The sequence below is a fragment of the Lepeophtheirus salmonis genome, chromosome 9 (genome assembly GCF_016086655.4).
Source record: "Lepeophtheirus salmonis chromosome 9, UVic_Lsal_1.4, whole genome shotgun sequence".
Lineage (NCBI taxonomy): Eukaryota > Metazoa > Arthropoda > Copepoda > Siphonostomatoida > Caligidae > Lepeophtheirus > Lepeophtheirus salmonis.
In genome coordinates this window covers 21048896-21074938 of record NC_052139.2, presented here as the reverse complement: position 1 = coordinate 21074938, position 26043 = coordinate 21048896, and the positions used below count along the sequence as shown (strand labels likewise).

General features: G+C 34.5%; 4 protein-coding genes across 9 annotated transcripts; 2 read left to right on the top strand and 2 right to left on the bottom strand.

Annotated features, from left to right (window-relative positions):
- Window positions 1-2916: 2916 nt before the first annotated feature.
- On the bottom strand, window positions 2917-10297 carry LOC121123948 (HEAT repeat-containing protein 5B). Its single transcript, XM_040719026.2, has 8 exons — window positions 8108-10297; window positions 7821-8039; window positions 7255-7756; window positions 6886-7187; window positions 6143-6818; window positions 5941-6075; window positions 5701-5882; window positions 2917-5628 (listed from the first exon to the last, which is right to left on the bottom strand). Exons 1-8 carry the CDS (start codon window positions 10010-10012, stop codon window positions 3358-3360), a joined length of 6192 nt encoding a protein of 2063 aa, XP_040574960.1. The 5' UTR covers window positions 10013-10297; the 3' UTR covers window positions 2917-3357.
- Window positions 10298-10764: 467 nt separating this feature from the next.
- Window positions 10765-11965, top strand: LOC121123951 (uncharacterized). The gene is made up of 2 exons (XM_040719032.2): window positions 10765-11149; window positions 11223-11965. The coding sequence occupies exons 1-2, from the start codon at window positions 10940-10942 to the stop codon at window positions 11748-11750; spliced, it is 738 nt and encodes a 245-aa protein (XP_040574966.1). The 5' UTR covers window positions 10765-10939; the 3' UTR covers window positions 11751-11965.
- On the bottom strand, window positions 11949-17247 carry LOC121123949 (uncharacterized). 6 transcript variants are annotated; one of them, XM_040719029.2, is made up of 8 exons: window positions 17070-17247; window positions 15539-15661; window positions 14207-14434; window positions 13494-13994; window positions 13171-13257; window positions 12700-12787; window positions 12293-12646; window positions 11949-12230 (listed from the first exon to the last, which is right to left on the bottom strand). In XM_040719029.2, the coding sequence occupies exons 2-8, from the start codon at window positions 15629-15631 to the stop codon at window positions 12076-12078; spliced, it is 1506 nt and encodes a 501-aa protein (XP_040574963.1). In that variant the 5' UTR covers window positions 15632-15661; window positions 17070-17247; the 3' UTR covers window positions 11949-12075. The 6 variants fall into 6 exon arrangements, with proteins under 6 accessions (XP_040574963.1, XP_040574964.1, XP_071747112.1 ...); XM_040719030.2 differs by lacking the exon at window positions 17070-17247 and adding an exon at window positions 15717-15829; XM_071891011.1 differs by lacking the exon at window positions 13171-13257.
- Window positions 17248-17282: 35 nt separating this feature from the next.
- Bub3 (mitotic checkpoint protein Bub3) lies at window positions 17283-19149 on the top strand. The gene is made up of 3 exons (XM_040719031.2): window positions 17283-17423; window positions 17587-18077; window positions 18154-19149. Exons 2-3 carry the CDS (start codon window positions 17762-17764, stop codon window positions 18858-18860), a joined length of 1023 nt encoding a protein of 340 aa, XP_040574965.1. The 5' UTR covers window positions 17283-17423; window positions 17587-17761; the 3' UTR covers window positions 18861-19149.
- Window positions 19150-26043: the final 6894 nt, after the last annotated feature.

The following is a 26043-nucleotide window of genomic DNA, read 5'->3' as shown; positions in this document are numbered from 1 at the left end:
TATCTTTATTAAACATTTTGCTAATAAATACTTTCGTCATATCCTCAAAAAACATAATAAAGCAGGCAACTGATAAATACTGATGTGATTCTCACTGATAATCACATCAGTATTTTAAACAATGATACCATATGTCTTTCTCCCCCCCATCTTCTCCTCCCACGCGTTTTTGTCTACAATATTATCACCTATACTAATCACGTACCACTAAGCCTGATAAATAATTCTTTCATGAAATAACAATTTTAAAAAGGCAAAATACATTTCTGTTAAAAAGTGATGGATTCATCACATCGTCCATTGAAAACCCTCATTTTTAATCTAAGTAATTAATCATAGTGACAGGTAGCTTATACGTAGTATATCTTTATTAAACATTTTGCTAATAAATACTTTCGTTATACCCTCAAAAATCATAATAAAGCAGGCAGCTGATAATCCCATCTGTATTTTAAACAATGATACCATAAGTCTTTCTCCCCCTCTTCTCCTTGCACGCGTTTTTCTCTACATAATTAAGTTATTTATAGTTCGTACTATGAATTCATTTTGACTCGAGTTCCAAACTTTGAGCTGAACAGGATATTCATTCTGGCCTATAACTAGGAGGAAACCCGAAAACCCTCTCAAACATAATGTCCATCCAAGTATCCAAGTAGCAACTCCATTTTCAAATCAATTCCATTTCAGGTACATGAGAATGAGATGACAATTAATGTTCAACTGAGTCATTAATTAAAGTATATTCACCAATGTAGGTAACATATAAAGAAATAGGACAACGAGGAATCCTTCATAACTGCAAAACCCAGGAAATTATTTTCTACAATGCCGTAGTTGAATCCTATCCCTCATCATCACAGATTATTTATCAGATCACAACTCAGCACTAGCGCGCTCATTAAATGAAGCTGTACAGTTTTTGAGGCATAATAAAGTCCGATACTCCAAATGAGATTCCAAAATTAGATTAAATGTAGAAATACAAGATCACTTTCATGTATGTCTGAGTCATCAAAGCTTTTTTTTTTTTGTCTGTTATGTCTGTGGGAATCATAAAAAAAATTAATGTAATTAAAGTTCAAACACTAATAGCCGACTAAAAATAATAATATTTTATTTTTACAGAAGTAGAATACCATTGTCCATTGTAATTATGTTGTGTCTTGAAGAGGGAGAGGAGACAGACACTGTTTATAGGTGGAGAGATCCAGGACGACCGAGAGAAGTGAGGAGAACGAAAGGCGTGGAGTAAGAAGACAACGGTTATTTATAAGAACATCTATATTCTTTATAATACTAAAACCTACTCTATTATAAACAATAAATACATGACTATTTATACTAGGGAAAACACTGTACTTTAAACACATATATATATATACCAGAAAATAAGAGACGAGAAGAAGAAGAAGAAGGGGGAAAGAAATACGCATACATTACAAAATAATATCGATCTTCCCTTATTCCCAAAGAGTTAATCATTAAAATATAATATGACCGACTCTTAATAGTACTGAGTCATGGTAATAAATTTCATATTTGTAGCACGTCAACCCAAAAGGAAGATGAATAATTTTTCTCAAAATTGAACATGAAATACATTTTCCAACCAATTATAGTTCATTTCAACAAACAAATGACTGATTAATCCTTTGGAGGCACAATAAATTGTACTTAATGTAGCCAAAATTGCTGCCACGTTTATAGAATTAGGAAATCATTAAATTATATTTCTAAGACAAGATTCTGGCCAAATTAAGTCAAATAGATAAAATGGAGGTTTTCAACTACAGTTAACACTCTCGGGAACCTCAATTAATCCCATAAATTTTAATTCAATGTCGTAATATCTCTTTTAAATATTGCCTGCCTTTAAATAAATATAAACTATGGAACTTTTGCATATTCGTGTGTTTTTCATAAAAATAAATAGTTTTATTGAACTAAACCCATCTTGTCAGCGACATTGTAAAAATACATGGTAACCAAGACTAATAGAAATACAATTAACCTTGATTGCAGCCAGTAACGTTAAACATAATGTCTAACTCAAATATCTAATAGTGTTGATACTCGGTCCAACACCGATTTTTTTTTTTTTTTTTTGGTTCGGTCTTAGTAATTTTATGGTCCAGACCACGGTCTCTGACCGTGCACTGATTCTTTTGGGTCTTGTATATTATGAGAGACCATTTTTTTTTTCTAGATCAACTGTCATTCATTTAAAAAAAAAACATATGATTTCATGTTATTGATAATTTATATGTAAAATTGGTCTAGACCGATTTGATTGGGACCGAACTTTTACTTTGGACAGACGTAGACCGAATTTTTTTATGAGACCGAACTTATTCGGTCCAACAAAAAATATGAGGGTTTCAGTCCAACACTAATACCAACTCAATGTGAAGTACTTTAAATACATCCGAAAAATGTTGTTTTTTATTTTTGGCTGTAAAGTACTCTTGGAATAATTAAGAACGTGAGAATAGTTAACTGCCTAGTCTTGTTTCTATTATACTTATCCCGTAGACAACTTCCAAAATAACTATGACCCATTGGGACAGAACGCTAAAATCTCATTTTTAGCTTTTAAAAAAACTGTTCCGTTCACAAGCCTAGAAACTTTTCTATTTTATGCTGTAAAAATATCAACTTTGAGCACCCAACAGTGTCTCCGTCAATTATGATGCAATTTATGACGTCAGTGAAAATGTTTTACATGAATCAACAAGTTATAATTAGAAGGCTAAACGGAGACTCCCTTGGGACCTAATAATCAGAGGGTCTGGTCATGTTACTTAAATCGTATTATGTGATTAATCTGAACCAGGGATTTGACAAATATTTAATCCAGTCTAGGAAAATAGAATCTCCCTTTAGATTTTTCTCTTCACTGTCCACTTGATTATCTTTTTATTTATATAATTATAAAAATGAATTTTTATTTAATGATTCACTTGAGTAATATAATTTATACGTATATATGCTTCACTATATAGAAAACAATAACATTTATAATTAATTAATTATTATAACGAAAGAAAAGTCCCACTTTAAAAAAATAAAATAAAAAAGATGGGGAAAATAATCATTAAATCAATTAAAAACAAAAGCATTAACAATTATAATTAATAAACTATAATATATAATTAAATTAGGTAATGGCAATGGATTGAAAAGAAAGAAAAATAACAAACTTCATTTCCTATGTTGAAGCAAAACTCCTCATTATAAACAAGAGTAATAAATTAAAGATGATACTAATTTAAATTTAAAAAAATCAAAAACTAATATGTTAGTTAAATTATAGTTAAGAAATAATAGAGTAAAGAGAGCTCCAAATGTACAATTTTACTTGACTACAAAATTACTAAAATCCGTAGAGAGTTTAATACTAGGAGTCGAGGATTGTTTATTCGAGTCATTACAAACTTGATGATCCCCAGAAATGTTTTTAATTGGACTTGAAGGTGTTGAAGGAATATTCTGGGATTTTTGACTAAATCTCAACTGATTGTCCTTAAGAGCCGTTTCCAACTTATTTTTTAGAGCCTTTTGTCCACCTAAAGTATCTTTAAATTCACTGGGATATTTTTGTCCAATCAGTGTCAATTTATTAAGGGCTTTGTCGTGCAGTCCTAGAACGAATTTATTCGTACATTTAAATAAAGCATCTCCTGAGAGGAGTTGATTAACTAATGCTGGTATTAAGAACTGTAGAATGGCATTAGGGGATCCTCCCTTAACAATAAGAGACTCGATCAAATTGTGACACTCGAGAAGAAATCGAAGATCTGTTTCACTTTTCAAATTTGAATGGAGCATGAAACTGATTTGAAATAGACGAGGGGAGAGGGAAACAATGTAAAAATGAGATATTCTCTTTTGGGGATGCTGGAACACTGACTGAAGGGCTTGAATGCATCGTAGCTTTACTCGACTCTCCTGGTCATCCCTGAGACATTTCTTGAAAGGATCTAGAGTGTGAGTTTTCAAAGAGAGGGTGACTGAGGTTGGAGCTCGTATTATTAAAAGTGTTAGACATAGAATTAGAGTATGTTCATCCAAGGAGTCATATTCTTTGATGATTTGTGCAAAGGAACTACTTAGTAGTTCCTCCCACCGTTTTTCCTCTTCTTCCTGCAACTCTAAATTTAATGCAAGAACATTTTTAATAGCAGTAATGGATGCACTAATCGGTGGAGATTGCTCATCCGACTCACGAAAGGCGTCTTCCACAAGGGCTTTCGATTCTTTTATCAGAACTCCAGTCAAGAGATACAGTACAGAAGGTAGCACAGTAAGAGCTCCAGAAGGTGAACAAAGATCAGGAATGAGTGAGAGTGCACTAATAGCTCGAGTAATGAGCTCTGGTTGAGTTTGTTGCTGCTGTTTAATGACTATGGAAAAGGATTTTGCTTGAATAGCCGTGAATGAATTCAAGTTTGTGGCGCGGGTTGATAAGTCGGGATAGTGGCGAATCAATATGCAGAGACAGACTTCTAATGAAGCAAATACAACAGATTGTCCAGGCTCTATTTTTCCGTCAGTGCCTCCTTCAGGAAGTATTTTCCTCTTTTCTTCCGTCTCTCCATTACTACTTTCATTTGAAATAAGGAATTTACGCATTTCAAGAAGGGAAATAAGAACATCCATGACAAGAATTTGTATGGATGGCCGATCCCTTGTTAATATGGTACGATGTAACACATTACAAAGCTCAACCGCAAGCTCTGGTGAATTCAAAAAGGGGTTACTTCGACACCATGGATCGTCCAAAAGTGTTTTTAATCCTATAAGACAACTTGTAACCTGTACTTGAGTAAGATCACTGCATCGACTATTACTCAAAGCCTCAATACAAACTCCAAAAATAAGATGAAATCTGTTATTATTATCATCTTCCATGTTATTTTCTTCATCTTTTGTTTCGTCAGTTTCCTCTTGAGAATTAGCAGAGAGATGAGCACAAAAACCATTTCCAACAGTCAGCCAAATGGCAGAAGCTTGGAGCATTTGTGGCCAAGTAGAACGATAATGAGGTCGAGCAGATTCGATTGTATCATTTGTATAAAAAGCTCCTCCGTCATAAGGTAATTGGGACTTAAATTCTGGAGGCAAGGATAGAAGAGCATAATCTCTCAAAGCAGCAATCCAGTGTTTCGATAAAGAAGAAAGCTCTGACTGAACCAGAGTCGCAAGGGATCCCATGGAAGAATTTGAACCAAGAGAGTCAAATTCCTCAAAATCGTCGTCATTCCCAACTCCTTTGTTGTCATCTTTCATGGATACAATATATACTTCCGCCCAAGCCTTAAGTATTGAAAGCTTCTCCAGGGTAAGAGCACTTTCATTATAAATTTGAGAGCCAGAGCCCTTCCTCAGTTTTTCCAAAGATCCCACAAGAAGTTGATATACACGTCTCAAATCATTCAAATCTCTAGCGACCCCAGATCCAATCCAACACGAACATACGTCACATGCAGAAGAGGTCACATGACTAGCTGTATCAGAAGAAAAGGCTGGGCGTAGAGCTGCTCCAACTTGTGCCTGATATTGCTCAAGAATGACATGACCCGGAAATTCGGGCTCTTGAGTATCCCCAAATTTTTCGATGACAACCTGAGTGAAAGAAAATTAATCCATTTATGTGTTATTGTGTATTGAATGTATTCAAATCAAAGTGATACTTACTTCTAATGTTTTAAGTCCTTCAAGTCTCAAGGGATCAGACTCACTTGTGGCGGCCATGAAAGCAACACGAACTAATTCTGATAGATGAAGCACAAGATAGTCATTTCCTCCATTGAATTGACTTAATTGCATTTCCTTAGCCAATCCGAGATCATAATGAGCTCTATCTCCCTGACAACATTCTAATTGAGAGAAAGAATATTCAAAATATATTTATTCATATCACAGCTATACTATTACCTGATATAATTTTTCTGAGACACATAGCTGCAAAAACGCGGGTTGGCCATCTGGGGTGAACAATTTCTTTATTGCTATCATCCCCAGCATTAAACTCCGCGTCATCTGCATCCTCATCTTTATCTTCGTCCAAAGCTTAAAATTAATTAAATATATTAGTCCTATGACACTTCATATACTATTTTCAAATTGTAGAAAATACCTGGAGAATCAGAGTCTGTGCTAACTGTCAGAACTTCTCGAAGTAGAGAGAGCCACATAGTTAAATTCTCAGCAGCCATTGATTGCATAACAGAATTCAATGTATCATGAATATTAGAAATCATATTGCCATTTACTTCAAGATCCAAAAGAGAGAAAAATACACCAGGGAGACCAGACTCTTTGAATTGAACAAACTCAGATGTATCTCCACCTTTTTGATCATTAAGTAAAGTTAATGCATGTTCACAAACTTCTTTTGCTTCCCTTTGAGCAAACTGCCTGAGACATGAGACAGCAGAAGCTCTGAGAACAAAATGATTTGAGCACAAAAGTCTACAGAGATTAGGTACAAGAGTAGCCAGATCTACATGTGATGGAGCGAACATATGAAGTTGCTGAAGAGAGCTAATGGCTTCAGCTTCAACTATCGAATGTCCATGATTTTGGAGTATGGTACAAGCTACAAGGAATGAAGACCGAGCAGTAGTTATGGATGTACTTGTTCCTTGAAGTTCTGGTCCAACAGTCGTTATTAACGCGGATAAAACCCTTCCCAGACATACCATAACTTCAAGTTGCGAGGATTGGACTATGATTAACAGTTTTAAAATAGTAGAGAGAGTAGGTTCCACAAAGCTTCTAAACATTGGACCGCCTGAATCCGCTATTAATGCCTACAAAAAATAAATTATACTATATTCCTCTCGCACTTTAGATTTATATATTTAAAAAAAGAAATACCAAAGCGTGTAAGGACCAAACTTGAACTTGAGGACTTGCAGAATCTTGAGCCAGAGCCAGTAGGATAGAAACAGATGTGTGAAGATGCTGAGATGAGCCCATACCCCCAACATAATGATGTAAACATCCTAATGCAAGAGAATGTCCCGTCCTTGAGACAACATCCCTTGCAGATTTCAAACAATCGAATGAATTTTGAGCCATTTCTGCTACAAATTTAGAATCTGAAACAACTTGAGCCATACGGCCTAAGGCTTCGGCAGACACACACCGCATTAAAGGGTTTTGGGAGGTCAATGAACCTATAAGGAAGGAACAAAAAGTATTCCTTACTAAAAATACTTTTACCTATAAATATTTTATGTATACCAAGTATTAGTTTGCTTAAAGCACTTTTAACATCCTCTTGATTCCCAAATCCGACTTTTGCATCTACCATGCCTTTCAGCCCTGACAGAATAGCACTAAAAATATTAAGATGTATTGCTTCTGTTCTAGCGTTTGTTTTCGTTGTTTGCTTTAACTGCTCCATGAAGTGATTGAGCATTTGCACACGATGCTTTTGAGCAACCCTTGGGAAAACGACACCATACACAACAATGGCTATATCAACGACAGCGACACCTAAGGGTAATGAAAAGGCAGGTTCTAGGGACTCATCTTTTCTTTTCCTATATAATGAGCAAATATCATGTTCCAATGCTACAGAGCCAGAAGCACTATTAGGAAATAGTAACTGATCCTCAATTGAGACATCTTCCGTGTCTTGAAATCGCGTTCCTAAGAGTATGGAGTTCTCAGAATGGCATAATGATGGAAGAAGTGAAGTGAATGCGTTTGACTGTCCATCTGTTAGAGTGAATTCAGCAACCTAATTAGCAGAGAATAGCAAATTGAGTGATTGAAAGTTAAACAAAGACTAAGAATGATTTTACGAGTAATCGTAGTAAGGGGGTAAACGAGCTTTCCAAACAACTCGGTGGAAGAAGAGAAAGAGTCTCGAATAACCGTAGACGAAGCATTGCACTCAATGCCTTGAGCTCAGACTGATAGGACTTCAACACATTTCCAACATTGCCCAATAAAGTTAATGCACTCTCAACAGGTACACAGATTCGTCGCCGAATATCCTCATTCAAAAGTTCTGGACAATTCTGAAATATTGAAAATATAGTAAAATAATTTTTATAAAATGCACTTGAGTCTGAAGAGTAAAAAATACCTGTAAAAAGCTATGAATAGTGGCTAAAGCACCTGCTCTAGCTTCAAGACTAATTTTCCAAGTAAATGCATCTCCTCTTGCTTTTTCCGACTCTAATTCCTTAAGAGACCTAGGAAATGCATTTCTCCACAGTAACATCATTCTAGGTAGCAAGCCCTTAACAACGGAAGACCCTAAAGTCATGATGGCACCAATTAAATGCCAACCAGCTTGTGTTCTTTCACGAGATAGTCGAGAGTTCTGACTCGCTGTTCGGAGAAGTTCTTCACCTACATTGAACAACACTTTACCTCTAGTGTGAGGTATACCCAAAGGGGTATGCCGAACAGCTCCTAATAATGCAGCAAGAGCGCTGCTATATCCTGCTATAGCTTCAGGAGATGTCTTAAGAGAATCAAGTCCTTCTAAACACTTGTCAATTGTAGGAGTGAGATGAGATGGGACGGCGATGCACAAACATCGTAAGCACCATGCAGCTGCTAATCTCGGAGCCTGAGACGGATGAATTAAAACACTCAGTAAGACTGAAGTTAAAATGGAGTCTGTTTGAACTAAGCTACGAGCACTTGTTCCAAGCCGAATTAAAAGAAATCCCAACTCCGTTAAAGCTACATATAAGGCATGTTGAGAATGAGAGGAATCCAAGACAGGGCTTGAAGCCGATATTGAATTACTGTTCGAGTCCTTGCTACCACCACCACTTCCGCCATTAGAATTCCCAATATCAAGAGATTTTACCATACGTGCCACCATGTTAATGAGATCTTCACAAGCCTTAAGTTGAGATTTTTCACCTAATAGTTTGCCCAAAAGCGTGCGAATAATAAAACCAGCACATCGCCGAGAGTAAACAGCGTCTACATGTGTACTAGAGGCTTTGGGGTGAGAGACAAGCTCCAGTATGTGAGTCAAAAATATATTGTGGTTTTTTTCAAGCCAAAGGCCACCAAGCGTTGTGACCGTGACAACATAACTATGAGAAATTCCCACACGGACATCTTGTGAAACGGGAGAACCTCCTTTTATTAGTCCGGAGGAAGATCCTCCTTTAATAAATCCATTACCAAGAATGGTGAAAGCTTCTTCTATGGTGAGAAGAGTTGAGGCTTCTCCAGGAATGTGTGAACTTTTCTTGGAGATAACTTTCTTCCCCGTGGGGCTCTCTATCAATGTTTTAGCAATTAAAGTACCTAATAGCTTTGCAATGGCCTTCCTCGCCTCATAGTTGGCTCCATCCATGGCACGGAAACAAAGGGTAGCTATATTTTCTAGTTCTGACGTATGCAAGAATGTGGCATGTTCACTAAGAGAGAGTAGACAGAGAGCAGAGCCCGTCTTCACACTCATTGCACGATCCGTGAGAGCCAAACGACATGACTTGTAAATATCTCGATGTACGGGAACAGCAGCCGAGCCAAGAGAGCCAGATATTTTTCCTAGGGCATTCATAGTCTCCACTCGCGTGATGCATTCTCCTGACTTGAGACCCTTGACTAGCAAGCTCGAAGTTTCCTCGTAGGATCGCCCAGTTAACCTTCCAAGATCCGCGTACATGATCCCAAGGCAGGAAATGGCACCCAAACGCCGAGTCGGAAGATCGTCCTTGTTTTTAGAGAGAACGTCGTTTAAGGCATTGATGGTCTCAAAGAGCCGAATCGTTTCTCCTCCACAAAAGAGTCGGACCATCACTTTGGATGCCAGAGTTCGGATGGGGGGACTCCCGGATCCAAGAATCACTTCCAATAATTGACTGCGTAGAGTCTCTTGCACCTCTTTACTCCAGGATCTCCCAACAGTCTCTTGAGCTTTATCCAGCTGCCGAAGCCAGGAATATAATCCAGGACCTCGTTTAGCATCAGAAACATCCTTGAGCAACTCTGCATCAAGGATATATCCGCCCTCCATGATTCCCTTTCTTATTTCTCTTAAAAGCCAGGAACTAGGAATGTGAAAAACACATCCAAGATAAAAAAAGGAAGAGGAAAATTAGCGACGCTAAATACTAGACTTTTTCTTTGCCAGCTTTTCCTCTACTTGAATTCCCTATCAAGTCACAAAAAGAGACATTCTAGATAAATTTATAAGAAAATTAAGGTAGAGGAATTACTGTTTTGTTAAATAGTATTCTTTTATCTTGATTTTCTTGAGTGTGCCTCATTTAAAATAATTCCACATAGATATTTAAACTATGTCATATATTTGTAGTGTTTATTCGTAGTGTTTTCTAAATGACCGGCCCGTTTTTCTCGTTTTGGAGTTGTTAAACAGAAAATAATTTTTCGTTTAATATTGGTTGAAAGTTGGAACTTCTCGCGTCTTGTTTATGAATGCTCTAGCTTTACCTATACCCATAATAATTAATCAACATCAGTACATCATTTAAATGAAACATTCATTCTAACCAAATAACTAGGTATTTAAATATAGAATGAATGCAATATTGAAATTTTTTATTAAAGGAGGAAGTTGTAATAATATTTTCATTACCTCCCCCCCCCTCCTTTTCCTGCCTGAACATTAATATTTATTTATTTTTAATTCAATAAAGAGATCTAATTTTTCTAAGTATTATCATAATAAGAGTTCATGAAACAGATCAAACTATCCCTACTTTGAGAGGCTCTAACCAAATATTTCAACAATGACAGACTTTGATTAGTTTAAAAAATCGCTTTGCGCTAAAGTTCCTTTTTTATCCCTATCCTGGACCTTTTTGAATTCGACGTATAATATAATGTAAAAGTTTAATAACAATAAATAACAACTGCTAGGAAGGAAGGAAATTACCTTAAGGGAGTGTATCTTCGACTTTTGATCGAGTATATATTCGTGATGGGAAATATAGAAAGTCGGAAGGAAACAATCCTTAGGGAAACTCTTGAACGTGCCTCAACCACTGGGGTGGTCCCTTTAGAAAAGAAGAATTTAGAAGAGATTCCAAGAGAAGTTTTTAAAAGTGGTGATAAAATTCGAACCATGGATCTAAGTCAGAACAAATTAGTCTCATTATGCCCTCAAATCAAGTCGTTAACTTCCTTGAAGGTACAGTACTCAAATCGAGTTATTGTTTAATGGTTGTTATATTATTAATATTGTATTTATTTCCTTAAATTAGCGCCTCAACGTCAGTCAAAACAAAATCGCACTTCTTCCCATTGAAACGGGCTCTCTATTGAAATTGGAGCACTTTGACATCTCCCACAATTTCCTCCATATGCTACCCCCCTCTTTCTCTAAATTGGAACATCTCAAGACCCTAGACCTAAGTTATAATGGGCTCCAAACATTCCCAGTCGAAATCCTGAGTTTAAAGAGACTCAACACTCTCCAACTGTCCCATAATTCCCTTAGCCTGCTTCCAGATGGACTCGACTCTCTGGAGTCTCTAATAGAGCTTAATGTCAATGATAACAAACTCAACAAGCTTAGTCCGTCCCTTGGAAAATGTACGTCTCTCGTCACTCTACGGCTAGAGAGGAATTATTTAACAGAGTTGCAGATCCCAGAAGAGCTTCTAGAGTCCTCTAAAGTTGCACATATACAACTAGAAGGGAACCCCTTGGATAACAAAAAGCTTCAAAAGATGCCTGGCTATGATAAGTATTTGGAGAGGTATGCGGCATCACAAAGGAAAATGGATTGATGCATCATAGTTTCACTCTTGCTTCAGTTTTAATTGTTTTTAAGATCTATATGTTATAATTTTTTTAAATAGAAATATCCTTTCGTTTTACTTCTATAGACAGGCCCATGAATCACCTAACATCACAATATAATTACATATTAGATAATATATTCCCCAATTTCAAGCTAAAGACGCACATGAATGAATAAAAAAATGTTTTATATGCTTACAAACCATGTCTTATTTGAAATTCTGAATTCTTGATACATCACAAGAAAAAACAAAAAAAAGGTATAATATTATATTAAAACTGAGCACTTCCTCAACAATTCTAAAAATGGATTTAGATTTTGGACATAGCAGCTACGTCTACGGATTGTACGAAATCTTCAAACTCGGCAATTTGCTCACATAGTTCATCGATGGATACTTTTTCATCTTCGACAACACACATGACTTGAAGCTTTTTAATTCCGTAGCCGATAGGAACCAATTTGTCTACGAGTATATAAACAAAGGATATTAACTAATTACATAAGAAAAAATAGACCACCACTTACGTGCACCCCAGACGAGACCCTCCTTTTGAATAGTTTTGCAGTTTTCAAGAATGGCATTCATATCAGTTTCATCATCCCATGGCTTAACATCCAAGAGGACGGAGGTCTTTGCAATCAAAGTCGGCTTCTTGGATTTCTTCTCATGATAAGCCTTGAGGCGCTCCTCACGAACACGAGCTTTCTGTGCGTCTTCTTCCTCGTCAGATGAGCTTCCGAAAAGATCAACATCATCATCTTCCTCTACTTGTTTTGTGGCGGGAGCTGCTGCTACTGATTTACCAGAACCGCAGGTCTTTTCTAAGATCTTAACCTTATCTTGAAGAGTCAAAACAGTATTCTTTAAATCCGCAACAGCTGCAAAATAAATAGTTAGTAAATGTAAGTGATCTGAATGAGGGACATAATACCTTTATGAAGTTTTGCATTGTCACTCTCTAATTTGGCAATTTTTCCACTAACGTCTGAGCCTCCAGCTAAGGCGGCCAAACCATCAACCTAAACGTTATTCAATAATTAATCATGTGTACATATTATTGTTATTACTATTATCAAGTATTGAGAAAAAACGACAAACAAAAAAACGCCCCATTAAATAGAAAAATAAAATAGGTTATTTAAGCAATTAACGAAAAATCCAGGATCACACAACACCAAGTCGTCAAATCATTAAATTGTATAGACCCTTATCTATGTATAGGGGCATAGACAATCATCATATATCACCCTTTGATTATTAAGAAATTGAATTAACTGATTGAATAAAAGATAAATAAATTATTAACAAAAAATAATCATATTTAATTTGCTTTTGAGTATTGATTACAATTGAGGCAGAAGAATGTAGCATAACTAAAGAATGAGATGATGTAGTTACTCACATATTCTAGTGAGCTCTTAATGTGCTGTCTAGCTCTTGCGATTTCGGCAGACAATGAACTACTATTTGAAGAAGTAGAAATTGGAGCCTACAAATAAAAACCAGTGTTACTCTTCTTTATATTTCAGTAATGGGTGGGTTGATCTAAGTTTTAATTAACTAAATCTAAAGGGTGATAAAGAAACTGTAGAAGTATAGAGAGATGGAGAAAGAGAAGGATTAGTAAGATTAATTAAATATTAAAAAAGGATTAAAAATGAGGAACGTTTCGTCTTGAAATTGTACGTTCAGCCACTAGAATTCAAGTTGTGTATTCAATTTTACTTCTTTAATAGTGGATAAGAGTAATTCTTCTTCATCCTCATATAACCATCCCAAAGTTGAGGATCTCCACATAGTCAGCTCATTAGGCGAAAACCAAAGTGATATCTCTTTAGATGCAGCCTCAGTCGAATCAGAACCATGAATTATATTCCTCCCTATGTCAAGGCAAAAGTCTCCACGAATTGTTCCAGGGGAAGAGTCAAATGGATTTGTAGCTCCAAGCATTGCTCTTCCAAGTTTGACAACGTCTAATCCCTCCCATACCATAGGCACTAGGGGTCCACTGCTCATGTACTCCACCAAATCCCGAAAGAAAGGTTTTTTCTCTAAATCAATGTAGTGTTGCTCTAAAAGGGACTTGGATGCTCTCATGAATTTCAATGCTATGAGTTTAAATCCCCTCGTTTCAAATCTTTTGATAACTTCTCCAATCAAACTTCGCTGAACCGCATCAGGTTTGAGCATGATGAATGTTCTCTCCCCATTTGCAGGATTATTGTACTATGATGTACAAAGATAAATAAACTTAAAATGGTACTAGGTGGGAGAAGAAAAGACTGTATTTGTCTACGGCCATTTAAAATAGCAGCCTATGTATATTTACTAGGCGCCTACATGTTTTTTAATGTATTTGTGGCAACTAGAACTGGATAGGAAGTCAGATAGGGAGATATGTACGATACTTTATCATGCAGAATAAAATCAGATCGTACCTCGTTACAAGTATCAGTGGAATTGGAGCTATTACAAGGAGCTGCTGCCATGGATCCCTTGGAGTAAGTAGGCTCAGGCAGAACGCTTTTAGCTCCACTGGTCTTAGGTCCTTTCTTAGCTTTACGCTTTGATTGAAGAGGTATAACCATTTTAGGTTTTGAAGTGGTTTCCTCATCAGAGGCAAACAAATCAATTTCCTCGGAGTCACTTGGTTTTTTAGATTTTTCCTGCAAGTATCAATCAGAAAGATTGAATAAGGAGTCATTTTAAAAGAGAAACTACTTTTAATGAAGAGCAACTAATACGTCTACTATTATTAATATTAATTTGAAGTTAAGCAACTCTCGGGATTAAAAAAAAAAACCTATAAGAAAACTATTGAAAATAACAATTAAGTAATAGGTCAATTCAAGGTTGAATTCGGGTTTCCCACGTGACAAAAAGGAATAGTAGCTCCTTAACTAAAAAAATAAAACGGTCCTAGAGATGGCTTCATCACAAGGATACCTTTTCTAGTGCCTTGAACATACCATATAAGAATAAAAGGACTGTTGAGCATCCTGGAGCGTCGAATAAGAATGCCTGACCAATAAGGTATCATCCTCTAACAGACTTTTTAACAAATCTACCTCTAAACCCTTTTCTTCTTTCTTTCCATCCTTACGTGCTCCAATTTCCTCTTCTTTTTTTGTTTTAAGGACAGGGCTATTCTCAGGAGCTACGTTATTATTTACCCCTACCACTCCAGAGGTGGATTGAACTTTCTCTTCCTCCTCAACCAGAGGCTTGGATACTTCTTCTGGTGTTTCAATGGGAGGAGGAATAAAGTCGGAGGAGTTATTTCCTCCATCATTACTGGATTGAGGGTTGGATAAGGATCCAGATCCTTTATTCTTTTTCTTACTTCGTGGACGATTCCTCTTTCGACCACCCCCATTGTTTCCACCTTCATTCACCATATTTATTTTGTAATTATTCGATACTGTTATGAATTATTATGCTCCAATCCAGAAGATGAAAGAAATGTTAGTAACATATATATATATGTATTAGCGAAAAACAAGATACGACATTAAAAAGGAAAGGAAAAACGAAGAGAGAGAGCAAAAGCAGGAGAGACTCAAATATATAACCATTAATAGAAAAATCATTAGAAAACTCGGCTTGCAACAGAAATGGCACTCCAAAAAAATAAAATACATAAAACGAAAGCCCTAACCATAAAGGGAAAAGTGATGTGTGTAGATACTTTAGAGAGGGGGAAATACCCCATTGATTTTTTTAATACTTTCACAAGATGAACATTCCCTTAGCCTCCCTTCCTTACTTACCTTTCCGTATAATCTAAGCTCTGCTTCATCACATTCAGCTTTGTTGAGCCAAATGTTTTCTTGGGCAAGATTTGCGTTGATTTGGGAAGACATGGCTACAGAAGTTTGGAAATATTAGAGTACCTAAAAGATGTAAAAATATAATTACTCTCTACCATCATCCATATAAATAACACACTTAGTATTTCAAGTCGTCTATCAATACATGTTCCTAATAGATGGATTACACCACCATGCTCCCCGAGTGGCAGCCTAGTAAAAAGAAAGTCGGACTTCCTTTCCATATATTATATAACATCGTGTGTCAAAATATCTCAATAGAAATTTCTTAGAACATAGGGATGACTCTCACCACAAGTACTCAAAAAGATAAATTATTTTAACCTATTTAGTTTACATAAAAACGCCTTCTCTACAGTCACACTTTAGTAGATTATCAATCTACTGTTTCGATAATTAAGCATCAGAAACTCTTTAGACATCTTATCCATATATTGTATAGAATCCCCATTTGACCATGATTGACTTATTGAGTCATCAAAGATTTAAAATGAAGTTTGAGGATCAAAGACACGCTGAACACATCGTGACTCGTATTCAAAAGTGGTATACAAAAAGTAAGTTTGAATGATCATTCCAAAATTAAGTTTGGATTGCATTTGTGTTCTTCGATGAATGATTCATCAACAAATTATCATTATTAGTCCTTTACCAAAATGGATCATCCCAATAAATGAATGAGAAACGGATTAATTTTATTTGTAAAAATATATCGGGGCCATTATAAGCGTTTTATATCCAGTAAAGGTTTTAAACTATAGCTTATACTCTTCCGTATCTTATCTCCTCCCCCAAATTTCAATAATAAGCCAATAATTGAATCAAATATATATATGAAATATTGGGCAATATGTATATGTGGCCCGTCACTATCAAGGCAAGGGATAAGTATTTTCTCAAAATCCAAAGTGGATTACACTTATATTCCTCAACGATGACTATTTCTCAATTTCTGTCACCAATTTATTCTTATTAACTCTTCGGCCGCGTCGTAATTTGTACTCTTAAAGCAGGCAAAATAAAAGAATCAGAAATTGACAGTATCGGGGACAATTTAAGTCCCTTAAATCAAAAGAAAGTTTAAACTAGAGCTAAAATTACTGTGTATCTACACTCATCCAGAAATTTGAATAATAAGCCTGCACATAATTGGCTCATATTTGTCTATGAAATGTTGGGCTGTAAAATAATAAATAGGGGTTTTCGCCTTTCTTGGCATTTTGTTGGAAGATTGCTTTCATGCTGACGCAGTGCATATTTTCTCAACATCCCCTCTTTTTCGCACAACCCTCCCCCCTTCCGTTTAAAAATAAACTTTCCTCTTGTAAAAAATAGAAAAGTTAAGATCATAGCAACATGGAGTTAGTTTCAACTATTTGTGAGGGGACATGAAGACTCAATAATGTTACGCATTCCCTTCCACTCGGAGTCTCCTCCCCAATAATAACTTAACATAAATAATTCAAATTACCTAAAGGTAGCAGAAGTAACAAAACAAATGGATGGAATCAAAGAGTAGAAGTTGGGAATACCAGGAAGACTGCGACTAATAATCTTGGAGGTTCTGAGGGAGGTATATTTTGTATATATTGATATAAATTTAAGCGGAAAAGGAAACACGAATGACGTAGAATCTCTTTTTTGACATCAAAATAGCCGCACTTGCGAACTGCGTTAAAAAATATATTTGTTTGTTTATTATTATTTTGAATTTGTGGCCGGCTCATTAACTAGGTAGCTACCATGGATATTCTCTATGATAGCTACATGACATGCTATGCAAGTATAGTCTTGAGAACATATTATGTTTCATATATACGATAGAGTAAGTATTAACAATATATTACCATTATACTCCTTTATAATATAATGTTCATTAAATAAAGGATGATTGACTAAAATAATTATATGTGAGTAGCTAGGTACCTCATAAGTGCGTATATTTTCTATTATGAGGAGTAATGACGTCATTTGTTTTGAACCAATAGGATTTCACCTGTGTTCCTCTACTAGGGCTTTTTTAAAAACATTGTTTTTATATAGTTGTATAATCTACATCTACTACAGTACAGCTATTCAACGAAAAAGGCCGCCAGAAATATTTATACTTTATTATATTGAGCACTATTAGTACTATTAATATTATTAAGTGTAACTAAAAGGATGTCCATTCATACGAATAATGGGGATGGTGGAGTGAGCCGATCCGGCGGAGGAGAGTACAAAATCAAGAATGCTCCTGATGACGGCATTACGAAAGCCGAATTTGGGCCCAACTCGGCTCAATTCCTTCTCGTATCTTCCTGGGATAAAAGCGTTCGCCTCTACGATGTGATCAACGACACACTCCGTGTGAAATATTCTCACAGTGCCCCAGTATTAGACTGTACGTTTCAAGATCCAATAAGAGTGTGGTCAGGAGGGTTGGACGGATCTCTCAAGACCTTTGACATCAATTCCGGAACAGAGACGCTCATCGGTAATGACTCTCAAGTTGTTTGTTTATATGTCTTTAGTGATAATGAGTTAATGAGTTGTCCCTTCCCTGATTCCAGGTTCCCATGAAAAGGCTGTCAAATGTGTTCGCTACTCAGAGGAGATCAACGGACTAATATCCGGCTCTTGGGACTCCACCATCAAATTCTGGGATCCACGGAACAGCAATCCACTCATTGGCACCTATCCTCAGCCCGAACGCGTTTACGCCCTCTCCCTGGCAGGAGAAAAGCTAGTCATTGCAACTCTTGGGAGAAAGGTCTGGGTCTGGGATATTCGGAACATGAGCTACGTTCAGCAGAAAAGAGAGTCTTCCCTCAAATATCAAACAAGGGCTCTTGGATGCTTCCCAAATAAGTCTGGCTATGTGCTTAGCTCCATTGAGGGTCGTGTTGCAGTAGAGTACCTTGATCCCAGTACGGATATACAGAAGAAAAAGTATGCGTTCAAATGTCATAGAAGTAAGGAGAATGGGATTGAAGTCATTTATCCAGTCAATACCATTGCTTTCCATAAAGAGTACAATACTTTTGCAACAGGGGGATCCGACGGTTTAGTCAATATTTGGGATGGGCATAACAAAAAAAGACTTTGTCAATTCCATAAATACCCAACCTCCATTGCAAGTTTAACTTTCTCAAATGACGGACGTGTACTAGCCATAGCCAGCTCTTATATGTATGAAGAGGGAAAACCATTAGATACGCCCATTGAGGACTCTATTTATATCCGACACGTGTCTGATCAAGAGACCAAGCCGAAATAGTTCCTTCATAAGACTCTGAACGATATAGAAGTATTGTATTATTGCTCTGATGGAATGCATCTATAATATATCTATATAATATTTATGCAAACATAATTTAGCCGCCAGTCTTTTGAGAGACTCAATAAACTCTTCCTTCCTGCTTCAGGTCTTACCAGGCGGGTTCATTAATTAAATATTCATTTAAAGTGTTCGGACCATTTATTTTTTTTATTTGATTTTAGTGTAAAAAGTATACAATTATTGAATGTACTATGTATTCTTTTATGAATATGACTATATTAATGCATTACTTTGTCGGGAGTTTGTATGTATGCAAAATTCATAAGTAGTTAATTAATGGCAGACCGTTATAGCTCAAGGAATTTATAGAGAATAACCTAAATGTCCTTTAAACTGAAGGGTTTCATCAAGGATCAGTTTGGGGTAATGCTCTCATAATATTAAAATATTTTTAAATGGATCATGTATTGAGTGTAAGGTGAAAAATGAGACAAGAAAATACTTACTATGCTTGCACCTATGAAATGAGATTGGTCCCTAGGTGTCGCCAGTTAGACGTTATAAACTGGTCCGTCAATCTAAATGCTTATTTGGATGTGTGTCAACAATATTTAATTAATATTTTGTGTAGTTTCATTCAACAACGCACTTTTTTCGCCCGTACAAGTTTTGTGCCTACTAACTACAATGTGCAGTCATCATTTATTTTCTGTTGCCAGTTGAAAATAACAAAACAACGCTTCTCAAGTCCATCAAATACTTGTGGAAGCTTACGGTGGACATTTTCTAAGCAGAGCACAGTGTTTCAGATGGTTTAAAAAATTTTAAAGTGTTGATTTTGACGTGAGAAATAAAGATAAAAGAAATGAAGGCAATGGTGTGTGTGTTCTGGGACCAGTGTGGTGTCATAAGGTGTAACCTTCTATTATCCGATCAAATCGTCAATGGTGATCGCTACCAACAACCATTGACCGATTTGAACCAAAATATGAAGCCAGGCGACACAAGGTAATTTTCCTCGATGACAACGTACCACTGCATCGCACTATAGCCACCCGCCAGCTGGTTGAATTGTACAAGTGGGAACAACTTGCTCATGTGACTTACTCACCAGACCTGGTGTCTTCCGATTATCACTTATTTGCATCAATGGGCTACGCACTCAATGATTTACGCTGAAGCCAAAAAATTGATCGATGGCTGATTGCAGCCAAAGACGAATATTTTTTTGGAAAAGCATTAGTAGATAAAGGGTAATTCAAACTTTTTTTCTTCAGTATGTAGTTTATCTACGTCTTGAAAACCATTCATGCTTTACTCTGTATCAAACGTCGAACTCGCATTCTTAAAATGTCTTCCCGGAGCATCAAGTAAACTTTTTTAATATTCCATAATACATTCCAACTTTCAGATTGTACAGCAAAATTTAGTTTAAACTCTGTCGCTGGCCCGTTTTTAGGCACCAAGGAGCCCTTTTTTATATGTGATAATAATCCAAGCCACAGATTGTTGAGTTGGATAGCTGGTCCCGAGTCAATTTAATTTTTTCCCCTGTCGCCGCTTCTTTTCTCTATTTCTTTTAAATCCCCGAGGTCGAATAAGATATCGAATATATTCATATATTATGAGTAAAGCTAGGCTGTTTGGTCAAATAAATTACTTTTTTGAGATTAGAAAAGGAAAACAGATAGTAGAATTTCCCTTTTTCCTTATTTATTCATTCTTTCTCGAATTATTATTCTGCTAAGATCTCCTCAAAGAATGAAATACCGGAGAAAAGAAATCCGCGAGCTGAATTTTGATGTATTAGTATTTTAAAGTTTCTAAAAAAACACTGGAGAAATTAGAACTTAACTATTTGCTCGCCTGAATACTCGTTACTCACTTTAACACTTTTGCTCGAAGAAAAACTCGCGAGAGAATAAAAAAATCTTATTTTTAAAGAATTATTGAAACCTGTAATTCAAAAATTGTTTTCGTAATTTATTTAAAAAAATTAAATTAAAAATTAGTTTAAATTATTTGAATCATGGTTGTAAGCGTAATTCAATATAGTCTACACATCAATATTTACTATTATCTGGTTACAATTTATTACCAAAATGTGTTAGTGGTACTGATTCTTATTGATATGAATGCACAAGATAATGTGTAGAAAAATAAAAGTATTTAGTATTAAAATTGATTTAAAAAAATATTGAATACGAATACATATTTAAATTTGAAAAAGTAAATTCACTTCAAGATCTAACTACTATTTAAACAGATAAGATAATGATAGTTACTAAGATAATACTCTAGTCCTAAAATACTGCAAGTGCTACAGGAATAGGATTATGTTTAAGCTTGAATCTGAAGGGATATACAATTACGAGTGTATAGCTAAGCTTTTAATAAAATATTACTAAGCAATATTATAATACAGTATCAGATAAAATACTATGTAGGATTAAATTATATATGTAATTCATTTAGAAAATTGTGAAAAAATAATATGACAAGTCTGAGAGTATTTTAAAAGATAAATAAAAGTTGGTATGATTGACTTATTTGGCCAACTACTGAATAATAACGGACCTTTTTATGTTTCTTTTTGTAGAAAATGTTGTGGGATACAATCAAGGTACTGTAGTATATCTACCATTATATGATACTATAGTTGTATTTCCACTGATAAAACTGCAAAGGTATTTATTTCAAAAACGGTGCCTTTACATATAACAATAAAAATGTTTAGAATTCTGAGTTACGTATGAAAGTCTATATTTTATTCTGATAAGAGACCAAATTCCTCGGCTCTGGTAGGGTATTTATTTAAAAAAACGGTGACAGATGCAAACTTTAAACATAAAATAAAAGTTGTTCAGAATTCTAAGTTATTGACTCAATGCCATGTTTCATTCTGATCAGACCAGATTCCAAGGCTCTGGAGGCAATTTTTTTTTCGTTAAAAATTTAATTTTTTCTATAAAATATCTCAATTCCCCGTGTTTCAAAGTTTTTTCAAGGTATAAACTGTCTATTCGAAAATGCACCTTGTAAAAGCAAAATCCAAAAAATGAATTTTTGAACTAACGGAAAAGAGGACAACGTTTATTGAATAAGAATTAAAAAAGGGGAAGAAGAGGATTAGTAGTGAGTTAGTCTTAGTATGGTTGAAGGAGGAACATATTTCTAATGATTTTGTTGTCTATTGACAAGTTTTACTAAATTCTGGAGTTATTGAAAGCATTAATCAAATCATTCGAAATAAAGTTAATTATACGAGTACGTCTTTGTATTAAATAATATTATCAAGCAAGAAGTTGTATCATCTTACCGTAAGAGAGTGCCACTCTCTGATGAGTTGTTTACAAATTAATATAAGTAAACAACACTCATCCTCAATTAATAATAATCAATAATTGAGTTATAAAAATGAGTCATGATTCATTAGAATTCGTAAATCCCTAACTAGGTCCACGTTTCGACATTATATTTGCATTAATGATCCCGTAAAATATTCCGTTTCAGTAATTAATTACTTTTTTTCTTGTAATAAATCCTCAATTGTGTTTATTTAATGGAGCGCAAATGTGATCAGTTTAATGTGTTTGTTTCTAGAGATTCTCAAATGTGTACGTTTGGATGAATACAAACTCAACAAGGCATAGAATAAATGATCTGACACCTCAAACTAGTCCATGAATTACATAGTGACGTCATAAAATATTCCTCTTTCCATCCTTAAAGAAAAAACCAATACAATTGGGATATTTAATTAAAATATCGGAAAATTTATTTAATAGCATACATATATAGAAAAATAATATTATCAAGATTAGAAAAGGAAAAACAGTTTGAGTTATCATCCTTTTCCCCCTCCCCTTTCTGTTCATTCTTGAATAAATCATTCAAGTATTAACGTTACTGATAACAATTAATCGTAATCAGGAATCGTTTTTTTCTAGAGTCGGACTTGACATCAGGAAAATAATGTCTAATTTACGATTCTGATCTAATTTATAAATGGTATTTCACTATTTATGAAAAATAGCCCCCCCTCTAAAAAAAAAGAATTTTTGCTTCATATGAGAAAATTTAATATTTGATTTTTTTTTTCCAAAAGATTTAATTTTCCATAATTTTTTTCAAAAAAATATAATTTTATCTGACTAACTTTATATTTTCGAAACTTTTCTCGAAAAAAAATTATTTTTTGAAATTTTTCTCCGGAAAAATGAATTTTTTTGTGAATAGCTGTGAAATTTTGGAATTTTTTTCCAAGAAATTAATTTTTTTGTAAATAATTGTGGATTTTAGCAAAATTGTGTTTTTTAACTATTATTTAAAAATCAGAATTGTCATCGGATGGTTTACTAGAATGACATCGCTATCACCATTGGGATTTTTGTTTAAACTAAAAAGACTGCAGTTCTATCAGTCCAGCCCTATAAAATTTGTTTGTCCTAGGACCTGGCCTTATTGGTCCTTTAAAGTATATATAATGGCTAAAATGACGTATTTACGAACTATGCCTATCTGTTGTAGAACATAAACTCTTTTGTTTGAGACCAGATACGGGAACTTTAAAGTAGAATGTATGTGGTTCGAACTTATTATAAGAAGTTTTTTAACTATCATTTATGTTTTTTTCCATTTTATAGTATGCAATCCTAGCTATGAGTGGAGAATAGCTATAAGGATATATGGGATTATTGAATGGTAAAAGATATTGGACTGATAAAAAAAAATGATTCAAAAGGGGGGGGGGGAAGACTGATTAAGCAATAAAAAAGAAGAAATCAAAAGGGAACATGGTAACCCTGACAAATTGAAGAATGTTTGGGAGGAGAGTAGCTTAGCTGTAATACCGTTTCAATAAGCTGAAAAAATCTATGATATGAAGGAAATAAGCGCATATCACACTCCGTTTCTAGTATATTTATTTCGGTGATGTCGAGCCTCAATTCTACTCTGAGTCCAACAAGGACTTCCACTTATTACTACACTAACATTCCTCAGCGTTATTCTTAGTCCTTTATGTAAAAATGATTATTTTATATTTATTGTGTTCTCTTCAAGAATAAAATGATGGTGATGGAAGTTTTGGACAATAAAAAATTATGTTCCGGTAGTAATTAAAAGAAGAGTGTGGTCTTCAAATACATATTTTTGAAACCCTTGACTATAAATCTAGTTTCCGCCTTCTCCTCGCCCTCTAAAAATTCTCCCACCAAATACATAAATAAATTATGAAAGAGTGGTCAATCATTAAAATTTTGAGGCTCTTGTGATAATATATTTCTATAGCCTCGTGGAGATAATTGACCTTACACGACGAATTTTTCCTCCAAACAAAGCCCTTTTTTTTCTATTAAAAGTTCAAAAATTACATTCTTAAAAATCTCAAAAAGTTATTCACAAAAAATTAAATAATTAAAAAATATATAGCTATTCAAATAAAATTAAATTTTTTGCTAAAAATTCCAACTATAAATTCACATAAATGAAATATTTGAAAAAGAAATTGAAAAATTATTTTTTGGAAAAGTAATTTGAAAAACTAAATTAAATTTCAGATATTAAACTTTTTGAAAAATTAATTGTTTTGGAAAAAAAAAATTAAAATTTAATTTAAGATATTAATTTTTGGAAAAAATTTGAAAAATTATTTTTTTGGATATATAAAAAAACAAATTCCAAATATTAAGCTTTTTGAAAAAAAAAAAAATCAAATATTAAAGTTTCTAGTAGATAGTAAAAATTCTTCTTTTTTTTTTTTGGGGGGCGGGCTAAAGCCTGGCAGTACACTCCCTTGCCTTCATTATTATATTTTTCCTTTTATTTAGAGTAAGACTATTTCTAGAAGGACCAGTTTATTGAAATTGGAGTTCACTTTTATGCTCATACTCCGTTTCATCGTTTATCTAATCCAAAGAATCCCTTTCAAGTAATTTTGACTATTCTTTTCCCCCTGATGCCCTCCGTTATTTCATCTTTTCCCTCTTGGAGTTAATCACGGATATACTGTATTTGTTGGAAGCTTCCAACCCTGATTTGTTTTCGGGAAAAATTACAAAGGTCCGATGAGTAAATCAATCATTCTTAGACAATGCTGTTCTTAATTCAACATCTCAGGGCAAATAAAGCTTTATCAAAAGCGTCAAGCTTCACCAATCGAATAACATTTTGAACAATTACGTTTGATCATTATAAATTATTTCAAAATATCCAAAACCCCAAAAGTCAATCAATATACCATCATATTTTCTCCAAAGATATTCTTTGTAATTGTGGACTTAATATGCAATGTATTGAATCAAATCATTTCATCTGCGTACAAATTAATGAGTTAAGTTTTATTTAATTCAAGGTCCACTAAAAGCCTTAATTAAAGCCCCTCCCCTTTAAATGTTATCTAGGAACTTAAATTAAGTGACATTGAATTAATATATAATTATAAGTTTTTTCTGGGTGTAGATAGTTTTTGATCAATTTTAATTTGATAACTATCACTATAGAGAGTGCCAGAATAGTACTTTCATGACGTAAGTTGATATATAATTGTGAACACATTTGACAAACTTTAATTTTTAAATACTAATATGTCAGAACAATATCTCATATTATTTTGAAGTCTCTAACTTAGTCAAATACAGTACTAAAAAGTATAAAAACACATTTTATACAGGTGTCTGCCTAATAAATGATTCATGTAATTTATGAATATGAATTTGGAACGAACAAGGAATGATGTCATCTTTTAATACTCTATTCCTCAATTTTTAACCTTTTGGCTTTTCTTTCTTCAAACTATTAACCGTCAGAATCTATCAATTTGGGCAAGAAATCTTGATCGCAGAAATGTAATGAGTCTTATTTTAATTGTATTAATTGATTGGGAGGAATTTGTTTAATCCCTTTTCCACACTGTGAGTCTATCTGGATTTTTCAGAGATTGATGGAACGTTATTTTGTCCACAGTTCTATCTAGGAAATTGTTTGGACTCTCCTTTTTAAGGCGAACCCCATCTTCGTTAGCTCATCCAAAAGGATCCTCTTTAAAACTCAAAGGATGAAATTTCTCTTTACAATTTGCAGCTATTGCTACCTAAATTTATAGTAGTTTTCTTCTTTTATATTTTTCTTACGCTTTGATTTTTTGGGCCCAAATATGCAAGTATAATGAATAAAATCC